Consider the following 17,288-nt stretch of genomic DNA (forward strand, 5'->3'; position numbering starts at 1 on the left):
CGAGGCCCCTCATTGGAGGAGCTTCGCTTCCCTCCTGTAGGCCCTGGGTGGCCGTATCCCTGGCCATGCAGCCACCTTCCCGCAAGGTGGCGAAGACGGGTCGCCAGGGCAGCCCTCAGAGCCTGAGCCTAAGCTCACCAGGCTGGGAGCACCACACACGTGCCCATGTCCGGGCACTCAGGGCTGGCTAGTGAGAGCTCAGCAGGAAGTGGCAGGAGTGAGGGCAGCCTGGCGCTCCCAATGGAGGAGAGTGGGTTTGCTGAGGCTGTGGCAGGCCCAGCTGGGAGTGTCACGGGGGCCATGAGGGGCTGGAGGCTGGGCAGCGGAGTGGGGAGTGGTTCTGTTCTGGCACTGCCACCGTGGCCATGTGGAGGTGACAGACTGGGGACTGCAGGTGAGGGCTGGGCCAGGAGGCAACAGGAAGGGGCAGGTGGGTGAGACAGCAAGTTGAAAGGGGCTTCTCTGCTTCCCATGGGGAGCGGGAGGGGCAGGGCACAGACCAGGAGATGTGCAGGGAGCTGGGTACCTACTTGGCTGCCAGAGCTGGCCACTGTCTTGGGCTGCACTGACATCTGCCCCTGCTCAGGTGTTGCTGCCCCAGCCCAGGAATTTACCAAATCAAAGTGCCAGCCTCCTGGACGCTCTGCCCCTATGCTCCAGGACTGGTCTGTTCTCCTGCTCTGGGCTTCAGCCTGGACATCTCTCTGTGCGCTGTGGAGCCGGTCCCCAGAGGATGAGGCCTGCTGGCCTCCACTGGTCTGCAGAGCACTGTTATGCCAGACTCCTGTGGCTCCCACCACCCTGAAGGTGACCCAGAGGTGTCCTGGAGGCTGTGGCCCTGGACGTGTGTGCTTGTAGAGCCCTCACAGGGCCTTGTCTCCCTGGCCAGGCTGGCCCAGATGCCACCGCCCCCACTTGGTACACAGGGCCCTCAGTCTCCGTCTTTCCCTGACAATAGAGTAGGTGTCATGTCTGAATACCCCACTAAGTCACTTGTACCAGGAGCTGCCATTTACAAATGTTTCTGCAGAATTTCCAGCCGCGGTGTAGGCCCTCTGGGCCTCCTGCTCTCTAGGGCCCAGGCACCTCTAGGGCTGTCTTCTGGGAACCCCTGGCCGTGAGTGCTCGGGCACCTGACATCTTGCTCTGAGGCTTCAGGCCACGGAGATCTGGGCCAACGCGGTGCGGGGTGGACAGCTGCTGGTGTAACCTGTAAGGATGGCACCTCTTCTTCCGGTTGTGATGGCCCTGCGGCAGCCCCGCTCCAGGCAGGGGCCTGCGGGTGAGGAGGTCTACAGCGCAGGCCGTGCAGGTGCTCGGAATGCGCAGGTGCGTTTATGTTGCACTACAGGCTGTGCACCCAGCTGTGTTTGGAAGTCAAGTCTCTCCAAAGTGGCTCTTGAGGGAGGAAAGTGAGCTTTCATGTCGAGGAGAGTCTGGAGGACAGAAAGTGAGGAACCAGAGGCCCCGGCCCTCGCCAGGCTGTGCAAGGGGCTCCGGAGAGCCCAGGGGCAGTTCCACAGACACCCCCAGCCCCATCTACAGGCTCGAGGACACACCTGTGCGGGTATGTTTCCTGCCTCTTTCATTGTGAGCTGTAGCGTACTCACAGATGAGTGCAGAGAGCGAGTTTGCAGACTGTTGTGCTATCACAGAGTGGACACCTGTGTAAGTGCCCCAGCAGGACGTGGAGCTCTGCAGCCCTGCTCCCTGCCTGTCCCCGGGAGGCAGCCCTCATGCCTCACTTGCGTTTACCACCGGGAAGTGCATCTCCAAAAGGCGAAGACTCATTTTGTTTTTTTGTTTTTTTAAATATATTTTATTGATTTTTTTTTTTTTTTTTTTTTTTTTTTACAGAGAGGAAGGGAGAGGGATAGAGAGTTAGAAACATCGATGAGAGAGAAACATCGATCAGCCGCCTCCTGCATGCCCCCTCCTAGGGATGTGCCCGCAACCAAGGTACATGCCCTTGACCGGAATCGAACCCGGGACCCTTCAGTCCGCAGGCCGGCGCTCTATCCACTGAGCCAAACCGGTTAGGGCCATTTTGTCTGTTTTTGTTGTTGTTCTTAACTTTAAAAAGTGGAGTCACCCAGAGCAGCTTCCTGTGCATCTGACCTTTTTCACTGAGCTCTGTCTTTGTGGGATCCCCCAAGGTGCGCGTGGCTGCAGTGCACTGGGCAGCTTCTCCGGTGGTGCTGCCTGGATGTGTGCTCCCAGGTGACTTCTGTCCTACTGTGGATGGAGGTCTGAGTTGTCCACCGGGGCCTGCCGCAGATAAAATGGACGAAGGCTCTCGGCCAGGCCTCCTGGGGATCCCGCACCTACAGATGGAACGTTCGAGCACATTGGGCTGCTTGGGAGCACAGGCTGCACTCGTCCCAGTGCAGCGAGTGCCCCACCCCCACTGCCACCTGGGCCAAGGAGCTCGGGGTGTGGCTGTCCCTGTGTGAGGATTATCTGGGGTGATGGGCGTCAGGCCAGGACAGAATGTGTGCAGCGTTAGCAATTAGGTGGCGGGTGAAGGAGGTGTGGGAGGTCTTCCTGCTGTTCACACAACTGATCTGTGAGTTCGAAACAAATTCAGAATAAAAAGCTACTTAAAAACAGGCCGGTCCTTGCTTACGGCATGGCTGCCATCTTGACCGTGAGTCAGATGCCCTCCGTGTGTGAGCATGTCTGTCTTGCATTAGGCTCTGGCTCGTCCTTGTGTTAAGGACACTGCCACGTCTGTCTCCCTCAGTGTCAGCCCGTCCTTAAGAGTGCCGCGTGATTCTTAGTCCTCCAGATGCCCAGGCGTTTGAATATCAGTCTGGACACAGACTCCTGTGAACGCCAGGGCTCCCCAGCCGATGATCTGGCGGTAGCCAAGGTCCCCTCTGGCAAGGCCCCTGCCTTCCTTCGGCCTCAGGGTGGCCACAGCACGCCGGCATTTGTCCAGGTGGGATGTGCAGACCGCTCACCTGGGAGGCTCACGGCCTGTCTCTCCTTGGTTTTGGCAGTCAGGGCCGAGACCTGAAGCTGCGCCTGTGGGACCTGGCGGAGGGCAGAAACGCCGTCGTGGACTCCGTGGGCCTGGAGAGCGTGGGCTTCTGCAGGGGCTCCATCCTGGCCCGGGGTCAGCAGCGCTGGATGCTGGCTGTGCCCGGGGGAGGCAGCGACGAGGTGAGCACCAGCCTGCCCAGCCCCTTGTCCACGAGTCACTGGAGACTCAGTTTCCCTACGCGGGCATGGGCATGGGCATCCTTAGCATTGGGTTGCAGGAACACTGCTCTCCACAGGACCTGGGGAGCTGTGGGAAGTCTGGATCTGTCTGTGAGTGCAGCTCCAGGGGCCTCGGGATGGGCCTTCGTCTGGTCACCTGTGAGATGTTCCTGGTGGTGAAAGTCAGGAAGGAGGCCCACAGGGGTGACTGGTGTCTCTGGGAGGACCAGGCACCCAGCACGCTGCAGATGGACGAGTGGCAACGCCTGAGGCCATCAGGAGTTCTGGGGAGACACCCAGACAGGTCCTCAGCGGACTTAGGAGCAGGCACGTGTGCAGGGAAGTCCCCAGCAGACCAGCAGGAGGTGGTGGAAGGCAGACCAAGGCCCTGGTGAAGTTGCAGTGGGCCTGGGAGCCAGGGCAGCAGGGGAGGGGCAGCCTTTTGGGGAGCAGAACCAGGCCCTGGCGTGAGAGGCCTCGGGTGGGGTTGGGTCTGGGGGTAAGGGCTGGCACTGGGTGGTGATTGCAGTGGGGAGGGGCACAGGTGATTAGGGGAGCGTCAGAGGCTGGGGCTGGAGGGTGGGGTGGGTGTGACAGAGCCTCAGAGGTCACTGTCAGATGGTGCTCATGCCAGAGCGGCCAGCAGTGGTTGGTGGTGGCAAGGACTGCTCTGGCTGCACAGTGGTGTCAACAGCCCGGGGACAGAAGAGGCAGAATCCCCCTCGGGAAGCAGTGCCTGGGAGAGGAGGAGGGTGTGGCTGTGAGGGAGCTGAAGGGAAATGGGGAAGAAACCACGAGTGGTGATTGGATGGGGGAGAGGTGGGGTCCCGCCTGGGGTGGAGGAGGTGGTGGGGAGGGAGTGGGAGCCTCTGCCTGCCGCCCACTCCCGTGTTCTCCCAGGGAGTCTGCTCAGCTGGCAGCGCTGGGCCGGGACCTGCGGCCTGTGCACACGGGAGGCTTGGCCCCCGCCCAAGAAGAGCCGTTTGTCTTCAAGCAGGTTCAGTTCATAAATAATGAGATAGGAACAGGCATTTATTTGTTCATGATGGCATTTAAATCACCAATTAGAGCTACATACACTTTTCTTGCCAATTTGCCAAAAACCTGTTAAAAGTTTTATTAATGTGAAAAGAGAGAGGTGTGTTTCCTTCGGGAGGGCAGGAGCCCAGGCAGCCAGCCTTCCCCCTGCACGCAGAGACGGCGCAGGGCCGAGCCAGCTCCCGCCGGAGCCAGGGTGCTGTGTGCCGGCTTCCACCTCGGACACCCCGGGACTTCTGGCTGCTCTCGTCCCTCCTCCTGCCCTCACCCTCCACCCCCACCCTCCTCTCTTGGGCCTGATCCTTAAGACCACTCGTGCCTTCTGCTTGAGGCTGTTTGAACCCACCTCCTGGCTCCCAGCTCTGGCAGCATCTGTGTTTTTCAGGAGCAGCCCGTCCAGGGACCTGGCACATCCTGGGAAAATAGTTATTTTCCATGTTCCCACCTGGAATCTGCCTGGACGAGGCCCTGGAAAAGCATCGCTGGCCTGTGCCCAGACAATGCCGGGGGAGGCCGTGCTCCTGCCCCACTTGGCCGTCTGGGTGGCCACACTTGCTCAAACCAACATTTTTCCTTCTGGAAATAAAAGGTGCGGTTGAGTGCCAGATGGAAAGCACTCCAGTGTCTGCAGGAGGCTCTGGGCACAGGCTACGGGGCTGCCCTGGTCCTTGAGCCATGGCTCCTTGCTCTCCCTTCCCCGCGCTCCCTCCCACGGTGCCCAGCTCAGGCCTCGGGGCTGCCATGTTTCCCCCTGAGCCCCTCCCCTCCTGACCAGAGCAGACTTGCTGGGTGACTCCCGAGCCCAAAGACCAGGATGGGCCATCCCTCACTGAGCGTGGACCTGTGCAGACCATGTCCAGCGACATCTGCTCCCTCTGACATCCCTCTCCCTGTGGCTGCTCCTCCCCCTCCAGCCACTCAGCATCTTGAAACCAGCCTGTCCTCCTGATATGGTAACAAGAGGAACAAATCTCATTTTAATAAATCTGAATAATTCAGGAAATAGAACAGTGCACAGAGTAGGAAATCACGCGCCCTGCCCCCAGCAGCGTGGTCAGTGTTTCTCCAGGCCACGCCTCACCGCGCAGTGTGGGCCGGCTCACCGGGATGCTGAAGCAGCCAAGGGGGCCCTGCCATTCGGCCACGGCCTGCGGCTTTGCACTGTGCGGTGTTGGGTGCGCAAGGCGTGGGGACGGAGCAGAGCATCTCTCGCCGCCCTGGGTGAGCCATCCTGGCCGGGTGCTCTGTTGCCGGGGATGAGCCTGTCCCTGAGTTGGTATCACTGCAAGAGCCCTCTCTCCTTTCTCCGGGTTTTCTTTTTCCTTCGGGCTCACACACTGGGTCTTGGTTGTCACACATCATCTTTCTTATATTTCTTTTCATTTTGCTAGAGCTCCTCCTCGGGCATCTTGGCTGCACCAGGGTCCTCTTTCTGGCCACCCTTTATTTCATGACCGTAACACAGTTCATGTCACTTCTGTTCTTTTCTGTCTCCTTCGTGGGCAGTGAGGGCCGATCCACCTGGTGTAGAGCCTGTGTGTCTGCGTGTGTGAGTGTGTGTGTGTGTATGTGTGTGTGCACGCGCACGCGTGCTCACACCCGGCAGGGGCCCCAGGACTCACCCTTCCTACCAGTGCTGGGGCGAGGACGCTTTGCAGGCTTCCGTTGAGAGCCCTGCCCAGAGCACACCCACAGCCCCAGCTTGTGGACGTGCCGCCCGAGCATAGAGGCAGGCATGGGGCGCATTGCAGGGCCTCGAAGCTGAGAGGACCAGGCCACGACCCCCTCGGGCATGGCACCAGCACACATGTGGCAGAACTGGAACTCAGACTCGGGACTTAACTCTGGGGCCTGGGCCCTTCTCCTGTGCGTGTTAGCGAGAGCTCAGCCATGCTTGCACAACTCGAGTTCACCCTGGTTCTCCCCGCTAGCGGTTCTGTGTTCTGGGCATCAGACAGTAGGCCAGCTGTCCCCTCAGCGTCCTCAACTCCTCGGAACTCACACTCCTGTCTGCAAACCAGAGCATGCCTCCATGTGGGCGAGGCGTGATGTGCGGCTCCACATGGCTGCCCATTGTTGCTGTGGTGTTGGTGAAGCTGCTCTCACCAGTGCATGGGGAGCTAAGGGCTGGCTGAACCCCCCAAACATGGAGCAGTGGACCTGCAGGAGTGGCACCCTAATCCCTGCTTGGCAGATGAGGGAGCTGAGGCATGAGGGGTGCAGATGTCTGGGAGCCCAGTTCCAGTCTACGGGGCTCCAGCTCCTGAGCCTGCTCCTTTGGCTTTGGCTGTCCCCTGCCGACAATGCGGGACAGAGCCTGGCCCAACTCAGTGGACAAGCCCGAGCCTGAGCTGTCTAGGTGACACAAAATACAGCCACGACACCCAGGGTCAAGACACGGGCACTGAGCCAGGCTCTACACAGAGCTTCCCCTGGTGCACATCGTGGCTCTTTCCTAGGCTGGGCGGCGGGTCCCCAAGTGGTCCCTGCGTAAGTCTGTACCATTTGATATGCTGAGAGTGCAGAGTCATTCCCGTAAAACCCACAGCAGGAAAGGGAAGCAGGCAGAGGCCAGGAGAGTGGCCGCCCCGAGCGGTGCTTGGTGAGCCAGGCATCCTGCTCGGCAAGGAGGTAAAACTGGGGAGAGGCCGGAGGCTGCCCTGGGTAGAATGCTACTCGAGGGATGTGCCCACGGTTGCTCAGGAATGATGCCACGCACGTTGTTTCACCAGGCTCGTACATAGCACTCAAGCCCACGGGCCTGTGCGGCCTAATTAGGCCGGGCTCCCAGGTTCCTAGTGGGAGCAGACAGAAACTCGCAGCAGTCTTAGCTAATCGCCTTAAAAGTCTCTTGTTTGTATAGAACAGACTCGACTTGGCGCCGGCCCAAATCAACTTGTTTTCTTACTGTCAGATTCAGATTCTGGAGATGCCATCCAAGACGTCAGTGTGCACCCTGAAGCCAGAGGCAGATGCCAAGCCAGGCATGCCCATGTGCCTGGAGCTGTGGCAGGTAAGGCCCAGTGCACGCCAGCCACGCCCTGTCAGCCACGCCCGCCGGGCCGTGAATCATGCCCCATTCAGGATTCGGTTTGTCGTCAAACCAACAGGGCAATTAGCCCCTCGGGAAAACCTGTGCACGCGGCTTCCACCACAGCCTCCGTCCCCGACAGCCCCTGTCGCCCTCCTGCTGCTTCGAGGGATGCCCCTGCAAACTGCCACAGGGCTCTGCTCTCCTCTGCAGGCTGGGCTGCGGGTAGGGGCACCCCCTGCCAGTGTAGTGAGGGGGGACAGGTGGGTCAGCTGAGCTGGCTCCCTCCCAGGTGGGTCTCCTTTTCTCTCCCCACCCTCTCCTCCCCTCCCCTCCCCGGGGCCTGCCCACCTTCACCAGAGGCCCTGGCTTTCCTTGAGGCCCAGTCCCCCAAAGGTCAGAGGTCAACACTGGCTCCTAGTAGGCATACTCATGCCTTGGGTCACCCGTGTTTGGCCCAGCAAAGCAAATGGTTGGTGTGTTCGCTTAGGAGGAATCCCGGGCAGCATCTTGGTCGTTGCAGAGACTGTGGGAAGCAGGTCACTGAGCAGGTCCATCTCAGGGGTGCTGCTCAGGCCATTTTCTCAGCTGTTTTCAGTTCACCAGCACCTCCTGAGGGCCACCCGTGCGCCTCAGTGCCTGTTTGGACTCTTCCTGAGGGTTAGACCGATGGGCTCAGGCAGCTTGGAGATGATTGCGTGGCCAATAGGATTCATGGGACAAGCATCCCCAGAGACCTTGCCCCACGCCGTTTGCCCCTCTCAGGACCAGAAAGATTCCCTGGCCTTTCTAGCAGTTGGTTTCCTCCTGTAGTTTCTTAACCAATGACTTTCCAGTTGGAATTCCGGATCCCGGCTGAGGAGGTGAGGCTCCAAGGCCCGCTCGTCTGGGTGACAAAGCTCCTGGCGCCAGCAGGTTCGAGGCAGACGCTTGGTGGGAAATACCCCGAGGCCATGATGCTGCGGGGCGTGGTGTGGCGCTCGCAGGCCCCGGGCAGGGCGTCAGGGACTACATCCGCTCACACTCCACTCCCTGGAAATGCTGTCATTGCGTAATCATGTAAAAATTCCAGCAGAAAAATGTGTAGAAATGGGATGTACAAACTTGTTAAGGTAATTAATATAGTTGACAGAAGGACAAATCACGTTTTTGTTAGTTGATATGGATCCAACACAAAAGAAAACTCTATGTTCATCCTAAACGTCCCTTTTTCTCTCCAAGCCTGAAGGCCCAGGCTCCGGTTTATTGTCTGAGTGTGGCAGATGGCCTGAAGTGGCATTTTTCTCGGAAGTTTTCAGACGTAGTCTCGATTTGTTCCTCAAGGAGGCTGACCTGCGTTGCTATGGTGATTATCACGTAAAATGTCAGAATCAGAATCAAGCCTCATGCAGAGTTATTCACACCAGCCCTCAGAGCAATGGGCCCCTCCCGAGCTGGGGGCTCCCCACAGGACCTCGAGGTGCCGTGGACAGGGCCTGCCTGCTGGGGTCCCTCCGGGCCAGGGGTCACGGAGCAGATCCTCACAGTAACTTCAGGTCCTCAGCCCGGGGAGGCCAGCTTGGCACTGTGGGTGTGTCCTCCCGGCAGCCGGTCACTGGGGGGCCCACAGGAGCCCTGCATGCTGGGAAAGAAGCTGGCGAGGCCTGCAGGGCAGGTGGGGAGTAGAGGCTGGAGCTCAGCATTTGGCCCCCTTGGCAACTGCTGGGTGCACCCCTGCAGGCCAGTCTGCCTGCTCTGGCTGCCCTGTCAGTGGTCTGTAGCCCCTCAACTAGTTGAGGTGCTCAGAACCCAGAGGCACAGGTGACCCAGGAGGCAGCGTCGCTGACCAGCCTGCTTTCTCACCGTTGACCATCAGGGCTGAAGGCCAGGCCGGGTCAGAGCTGGAGGGGATGTGCTCAGTGACTTCTCACACTCAAGTGGGGCCAAGCCCAGGCCATTCGGGGGGGGGGGGGGGGCCCTGAGACGAGTGAAGAGACAAGGCATCGGCCAGAGTGTCCTCTGTCCCGGAAGCCACCTGGGCACCTGTCCTGGAGGCGTTTCCTGTTGGTAGTGTCTGGGGACTGGGCACTAAGCCTGGTGTGCCACTCGCGGTGCCAGGGTGACTTGGAGTTCTGCAGTGCTCTCTGGAGCCGATGCAGAGGCGAGATAAACGAGGCGTCTGCCCAGGGCGCGGGCCCTCTGACCTGTGCCCTCATTTATCACAATAGCTCAGCGCCGCCGCGGCTCACCCAGCCTCGGGACTGGGGGGGCTTCCGCAGCGACGTTGACAAAGCACAGAAAGTTCATTTTTCATTGACAAAGAGCTCACAATTTTCTTTGGTTGGTGGTTGTAGACAGGTGACTGGCTCCGCCAAGGGGCTGTTGGGAGTCTCAGGCCTGCGGAAAGGACCCTGTGATCCTAGCAGGACCTGGCTGGCAAACAGCGGCACGACAGTGTTAGGTGGGGGCGTGCCAAGCTCTGTGCCCTCCAGTCCTGGTGCCTGGGGTGCCCCAACACCAGCCTGCACAGGTCCTGTACCGGTGGTATCAGCCATCAGGGTGTGTGGAACCTCCACACTGTCACTGCGTGTGAAGACCACGGAAACAGCTCCTGGCTGGGCCACCCCCAGGCCAGCGGGAGAGACAGCCCATTTCTAGAGTCCCTTGTCCCCAAAGACGCACCAGGACCCCTCAGGAGCTGACTGCTGTTCTGTTCCCCGCAGACTGACTCCAGCCCCCGCCCGTGCCTCCTGGCTGGCTATGAGGATGGATCGGTGGCCCTGTGGGATGTCTCCGAGCGGAAGGTGTGCAGCCGAATCGCCTGCCACACAGAGCCCGTCATGGGCCTTGACTTTGACTCCCAGAAGGCCAGGGGCGTCTCGGGCTCCGCGGAGAAGGCGCTGGCTGTCTGGAGCCTGGATGAGCAGCAGGCCCTGCAGGTCAGTGCGCCAGACCCGAGGTGTCATTTATCCTGCTCTGCACTAACAGTCTGATAGGCTGAAACAATATTTAGGCATGAAGAGGAGTTGTTGCAGATCGCTGGCTAATTAATCACTCCGAGGCGGGGTGCAGGCGGGCCTGTCTGTGGGGCCAGCGCAGGAAGAAGGGGGCGTGGGCGTTTGTGAACCGTTCACATGGTTTGGGTTTCTCTCAGACCCTGGGTTAATAGCAGTCACGTCTTGTCCATCTAGAGAAAAGGCATGTAGAGTCCAGGAGTAAGTACGCCAGCCCATTTGCAAAAACTCAGAGGAATTTGGTCAGTAAGGAACTGATTAATCAAAAAACAAAAATAGCCCAATGTGGATAAATCCACGGACTCACGCCCGGTGGCGGCCTGCAAGCCGGCCCCAGGGAGGCCGTTCCTCACGGGCAGCGGGAGGGGATGTGAGGCCTCAGGGTGGAGTGGGGCGTTGCTGAAAGCCTCCCCCTAACAACCCAGTGACCCTCACAACGTCCCAGTGGACTTTTCCATCCAGCCGGCCTCGCGGAGCACCTGGGGGCCCCGTCTGGGCTGTGCCTGGTGCTCCGCATGGGTTGGCCTAGCCCACTTCTCAGCCCTGTTTGGGATGGGAGGGATGGAGTTTGGGGGTGGGAGTCCTCCTACCCAGGCCTCACTCTGGTGCAGGTCCCGGGAGCTACAGGCCATGGGGGAGGAGATGCTGCTGGGTGTGTCCTATACCTCCTGGCCCCCAGAGGGTCACCTAGGTGCACACTGGCTTCTGGGGGTGGGCGAGGAGCCCCCATTAGCCAGGGAGTCTGAATCCAGGTCTCGGGGGAGCAGGACTCCAGGTGGTGCCAGTAGCAGCAGCAGCCCAGCTCCTGACCTCACTGGCTTTCATCATGGTTGCTGCAGGGCAGGTCCTGGGCTGTCTCGGCAAGGCTGTGGTCCAGCTTCCCACCAGAGATGGGAGGGCAGAGTAGAGGTGTCTCTCGGAGCTCCTCTCCAGGTGGGGAGCCTTGCCCAGCAGCCTACCAAGCCTGCCTTATAGTTGCCCAGACTGGACCCCACAGCAAGGGGAAGAGGCACCCTTGGGCCCCTCAGACACATGGGTGGGGTGGGGGAGGGATGGGCCCCAGGTGAAAATCAGAACACACTGTGGTACCCAGCAGGCATCACCACGCTCTAACTGTAACCTGGGGGTGTGACATTGTCACCAGGCCACCCCAAGAGGACAGAGCGAGGACAGCCAGGACAGGAGGGGGTGTCCAAGAGAGCAGTGATGCAAAAGTCTGAGGATAGACACTGAGGTCAGGTAGAGAGACTGGGAGGTGCCCTCCCATGCTACAGCTGAAGGGGCCACTGGCATCCCAGAAAGAATAGTCCTGCTGGAGAACCAAGGTTAGAACCAGAACAGGTGGTGGGTGGCGGCAGGAGTAGGACCATGCCAACTTCCCAGGTGTGAGGCTGCCCCGTGACTCTGCAGGTGGGGTCTGAGGGTCTGTCTCGAGCCCTGTGAGTCATGAGGAGCAGCGGTCGGAGCCCAGCAAGACAGGAGAAGGAGGGGTCACATGTCCTGTTTGGGGACAGGGCACACATTCACACTTCCTTGGCATCACCCTTCCCAATGTCCAACCATGCCTCCATCCTTCTGTCATCCCAGGGAGCCACAGGCCCTGAAGGAAGGGGGTCAGACAGGCCTGCCAGTGGGGCCAGGCCAGGCAGTGGGGGCTGAGCTTCGAGTGCCTTCATCCTGGAGACGGGCCCCTGTGGACCTGCCGGGGTGGGAGTGACGGTCATAACAATGGCGGCCGTCTTCGGAAGGAAGCAGAACCACTCTGGGGCTCCATCTCCACGTGCTGGGTCCTCAGCAGTTGAGTCAGCCTTGCTGAGGACTGAGCCCTCCCCCCTCCATGGGCAGCAGGGTTCTCCCTCACACCCTCCCCTCCGGCTCCTCAAGCCTGTAGAGACCCCCTCACTGTGGAGTCCAGTGTTCGCCCCACTGCGCCTTGAACTTCACCAGCCTGACTTCTCCCAGAGCTGACCACTCAGGCAGCTTCCCTGAGGACCCTGCCCAGGCTGCAGCGCTCCCGGGTCCCGGGTCCCGGGTCCGGGAATGGGCCCTCCTGGCTCAGATCTGCCTGGTCTCTCCTGGCTCCCTCGAGAAACAGCTGCTGGAACTTAAGACTTAAATTTATGGGGCACGTTGCAGTCCAGAGATGAACTTTTACTGTACTGATGAATTGAAAAGTTAAAGCAGAGGGCATTATTAATGAATTGGAAAGTTCTAGCAGACGGTGAGCAGGCTCTGCAGGATGGCTGTCGTTGGCGTGATGGCGGTGCCTGGGCCGGGGCCTCGCCCAGCCGGAGAGGGCTCCTCCCGCTGAGCATGCCACCTCACCCAAGGACAGCTGGGCATCACCTTCAAAGTTGGTTCGGCCCAGAGGCCCTGGAGAATTTGGGGCTGGGCAGCGCAGGCCTCTGAGGAGGAAGCATCTGGCGGCCCCCAGGCCCTCGTCATCCACAGGCGTCCTTGCCCCAGGGCCCTTGGTGCGCTGTGCCCGGCCCTGCCACGTGGGCACAGATGCGCCTCACCTTTCGGCCTGCTGCTGAAGTCTCTAATGAGCCCAAATCAATCTCTCCCAGGCGGGCGCTGGGCGCGGAGACGCAGATGAGGTTTCCCGCAGCAGAGCGTGGGTAATGGGAACCAGATGGCGGCCGCGCCGCGTGCACATTCCTGGCACCTGAGGTCATGCGCTGCGAGAGCCACTGGTGGCCAGGGATCCTCCCCGGAGGGGCCTGGTCCAGGACAGGTTTGGCCAGGGCTGGGGTAGTGGCCAGGAGTCCTCAGTCACCTGCATCAGGATGCTGCAGCCTTGAGGACGCGCTGTGACGCCAGGCTGCTCACCTGCCTTCCCAAGGTGGCTTTCCAGGGCGCCACCAGGAGCTCGGGCCTCTGTCGTCAGACACAGGTGGTGCACAGACCTGCTCCTTCTTCCCACACTTGGGGCAGGGCCCACGGCCTTGAAGCAGGGGCTGATTTACGGCCAGCAATATTTTTAGGCCTTTAAATAATAATGAGGCCCCCCCACCCCAGCCAGCCAGGACTGGGAAGCAGACTAAGCGCGCTCCCCCTCACTGTGCCTGAGGCTGGCCAGGTGTCCCTGCTGCGTGGCCACTGCCCTCCCTCTCCGCGGCCCTGCGGGGGCTTCCCTCCAAAGGGTTGGCAGCAGGGCATGTGGGGCAGGTTCGGGGCGCCCACAGGACCCTGACGGAGCACGTTCCTCCTGACTTTATAACGGAGAAAAGAGCCGTGGCACCACCGGCCGGTTGTACGCGTCTCAGGAGCACGGTGGGAGGGGGCTCTGGCCATGTTCACCGTGAACGCCCGACAGGACTCCTCTTCCTGAGAACACACGCAGCCCGGGGACAGCCTCTCCCCGTGTAGGTCCCCATGAAACTTCATTGCCTCTTCTCACGCCACGGAGAGCTGTGAGCCGCCAGCCTTGGCCTCGCTGCTGCTGCTGCTGCTGCTGCTGCTGCACTTGCTGGAGGAGCTGCGAGGGCGGCAGGTGGGGAGTCTCATAGCTGACCCCTGGGCAGCACTGGGTACCTCAGCCCCTGCCAGGTGGCGATGCTGCCGTGGGGGTGTGAGAGCGCTGGTGGCTCCGGGGCAAAGTTCACAGGAGAAGGGTGGGGGACAGTGGCGGTCAGCCCCTCGAGCCTGTTCCAGCTGCCAGCTCTCTGTCCAGGCGACTCAGGAGGGGCTCGGGCAGATACGCCTCCACACGCGGGCGCACACGTGGAATTGTCTTCTCACCCGCGCAGTGGCACCCACCTCCATGGCCCTGCTCCAGCGCGTGCCCATCTTGGCAGCCTGTGTGTGGAGCCGGGAGTGCAGGACATGCTGAGTGGAAGCAGGAACCACCGAAGGCGTCCTGGCCGAGCCGCTGGTGGGACGGGAGAGCCGCATTGGCTGCGTGGGTTGCAACTTTTCATTATCGGGTTAGGTCCTCTTCCACTCCTGCTGGGGAGGGGATCTGACCATGAAGCCTTGTTGGGCCATCAGACTCATGGCTTTTCTTCTCAAATCTGATGATTTAGTGAATTCTGTTGTTCGGTTTCTGGTAACATTGCAACAATTGCACAGTGCTAAATAACCCGCTACTTAGCATGTCCTCTGAGGGGCTCGGTTGGAGCTGTGCCCCCTCTTCTGTCTCCTCACACTGCTTATTGTATCCGGGTGTCAGGAGCCCAGAACCGGGGGGCAGGCATCCCCTCCTCTACTGATCTCTGGACACGTCGACAGGGGGCCTGTTTCGGAGTGGCTGTGGGTCAGTCCTTGCCTGTTCCGGGGGCAGGCGTGTTCTCTGTAGGGAAGGTCTGATTTTCTTCTTGGACTAACTTAGGTGTCTTGATTTTGGGGGTTAGTTTTCTTTTCCTATAGGCATAACAATCCTCAAGGTGTTTTTGTATTGACTTTTTCTTAGGCGTTGGTAAGGACCGTGTACATTTCTGCTGTATTTGCAGGAATGTCCCTTTATTATTCCTGATCAGCCTTGTCTTTGTTGTCTTTCTTATTTCTGCTCGGCTCTTCCCCTGCCTCCCTCCCGTGCTCTCGGGGCTCGCGCTGTGGCTGACTTGAGCTGGGTGCATGACGCATTCGTTCCCGGCCTTTTCTCAAAGCAGCTGAAGTCTGCGTCCCACATTGTACGATGTCGCCGTCTTCATCACCACTCACTCTGGGCGGACCTGATTTTTATTTGTTCTCTGACTGCTGAGCTGATTAGAGTGTTTTTATGTTTCCAAATGTTTGATTTTTTTCCCCCCACTTATTTTTTATTTTTCATTTTCTAGTTTAATTCCATTGTGGTCGGAGAAGAAGGTCTGAATGATATCAGCTCTTTGAAATGTGGAGGCCAGTCTAGTCTCACGAGTGCTCCACATGTGCTGGGAAGGGAAGTGCTTCTCCCTGCGAGATGCACGGCTGTACCTGTGCGCACTGGGTCAGCGCGGCATCCCCTGTGCCTGTGACCCGCGGACCTGGAAGGGTCAGGTGGAGCCTCCAGCTGCTGCACATCTTGCTAACCTTTCCTGTGTCCTCTTTCTGCATTTCGAAGCTGGCGTATGGACATACAAGTTCAGAAGGCTAACCTTCATGGGAAATTGAACCTTTTCTTTTTTTAAATGTTTTTATTAATTTCAGAGAGAGGGAGGGGGCAGAGAGAGATAGAAACATCAATGATGAGAGAGAATCATGGATCGGCTGCCTCCTGCACGCCCCACACTGGGGATCGAGCCCTCAACCCGTGCATGTGCCCCGACCGGGAATCGAACCGTCACCTCCTGGTTCATAGGTTGACCCTCAATCACTGAGCCACACCGGCCAGGCTGAACCTTCTCTTTAGTCACCCTGTTATCTCTGGAAAGGATTTTTACCTAAAGGCCAATTTTGCCAACTGTTAACATGGCTCAGGCCAAGTTTCTTCTGATTATACATCCTTTTACAGCTTTTACCTTTTTAATCCTTTCGCCTTCCCCCTTCCTCCAGATGTCCTGTCTCACACAGATCGCATCTCCTCGTTACCATGTTGAGCCATGAGCGTTGCCCACATTGTTGCATCTCAAGCCCTCCTCTCTAGAAATGGAGGGGCCTGTCCTCAGGAGTCCTTCAGTGGGGACCTCTGCGTGCGAGCCGCATGTTGGCGGTGCCCACGGTTGTAGGTGCTCCTCCGGGTTCGCTTTGCCTCTCCTCCGGGCCGTGGAGGACTCGCTTCCAGTCCAGTCACCAGCCTTTGTGGGTCTGTCCCACGCATTTTGATTTATTGTGTCTTCATTTTTATATTCAGTTGAAAATTCTTTCTATTTTCCCTTGTGATTTCTGCTTTGATCCAGTGGTTCCTTAGAAGTATATTATTTAATTTCCAAATATTTGTTGAATTTGTGGCTATCTTTAATCTCGGTTAATTCTGCTGTCAGTGAAGGTGCCCTGTGCAATGTCAGGATGCAGATATTTATTGAGGCTTGTGTTTTGGCCCAGCACATGGTGTATCTTGGTGAAAGCGCATGTGTTCTGCAGTTGTTGGGCGGAGTGTTCTGTCAGCCCGACGTAGGTCGGGGTGCTCGGTAGGCTGTTCAGGTCTTCAGGGTCCTTACCCATCTTTTTGTCTAGTTTTCTACCAGGTCCCGAGTGAGGTCTCACCGTGTCTGGGTGAGGTTGTGCACGCGCCTGTCTCTCCCTTCAGTTCTGTCAGGTTTGCTTCATGAATTTAAAGCTCTGTCGTTAGGACTGTAAGCATTTCAGATGGTTACTGCGCTGCTGGATGGTCAGTTTATGAAATGTCCTCCGTGTCTCTTGTAACATCCTTTGTCCTGAAGTCGGCTTTGTTTGATTCTAGAACTGTGGCATGAGCTTTCTTCTGTTTCCCCTTTGCACGATATATCTCTTACATGAAAAAAAAAAAATCTTTATTGCTGAAAGTATTACATAGCGCCCCCTTTCGCCCCCCCCCCCCCCCCGATTGACCTCTTCTGGCCCGCCTCCACCCCCAACCCGAGGCCTTCACCAACACCCTCTTACTTTTAACCTGTCTTAATCTCTTTGTATTTAAAAGCATCTTTTGTAGTCTTGCTTTTGGACCCTTTGTGACAATCTCCGTCTTTTAATTGGAGCATTTAGTCTGTTTGCACTTATTATAATTAGTGATGTGTCTGGCCGTCAGTCTACCATCTTGGTATGTTTTCCACTTGCCACCTCTCTTTTTGACCTGCTTTTATTCCTTTCCCCCTTCTTGTGTATTAATCAAATATTTGTTTTTCAGTATTCCATTTCATTTCCTCTCCTGGCTTCTTCACTGTGCAGCTCTTGTCTGCTTGGTGTTGTCACCCTGCCTGTCATGTGTCATAGCCCTGCACAAGCAGGATTGCAGCGCCCACCCTCCCGTGCTTTCTGCTGTGCTGTTGTATATTTTACTTTCACACTCTCTGTAAACCCCACCTTACAATGTTACTGGTTTTGTGTTAAAACATCGGTTGTGTCCTAGCTGGTTTGGCTCAGTGGATAGAACGTCGGCCTGCGGACTGAGGGGTCCAGGGTTC

General features: G+C 58.3%; 1 protein-coding gene across 1 annotated transcript in view; it reads left to right on the top strand.

The window, feature by feature from the left end:
* GNB1L (G protein subunit beta 1 like) overlaps window positions 1–17,288 on the top strand; it is a 51,945-nt gene that overhangs the window by 28,161 nt on the left and 6,496 nt on the right. Inside the window, exons 5-7 of the mRNA XM_036353981.1 lie at window positions 3,003–3,165; window positions 7,157–7,255; window positions 9,976–10,191. Coding sequence (XP_036209874.1) covers window positions 3,003–3,165; window positions 7,157–7,255; window positions 9,976–10,191 — 478 coding nt within the window. The remainder of the gene's footprint in view (window positions 1–3,002; window positions 3,166–7,156; window positions 7,256–9,975; window positions 10,192–17,288) is intronic.

The sequence above is a fragment of the Myotis myotis genome, unplaced genomic scaffold (assembly GCF_014108235.1).
Source record: "Myotis myotis isolate mMyoMyo1 unplaced genomic scaffold, mMyoMyo1.p scaffold_m19_p_20, whole genome shotgun sequence".
NCBI lineage: Eukaryota > Metazoa > Chordata > Mammalia > Chiroptera > Vespertilionidae > Myotis > Myotis myotis.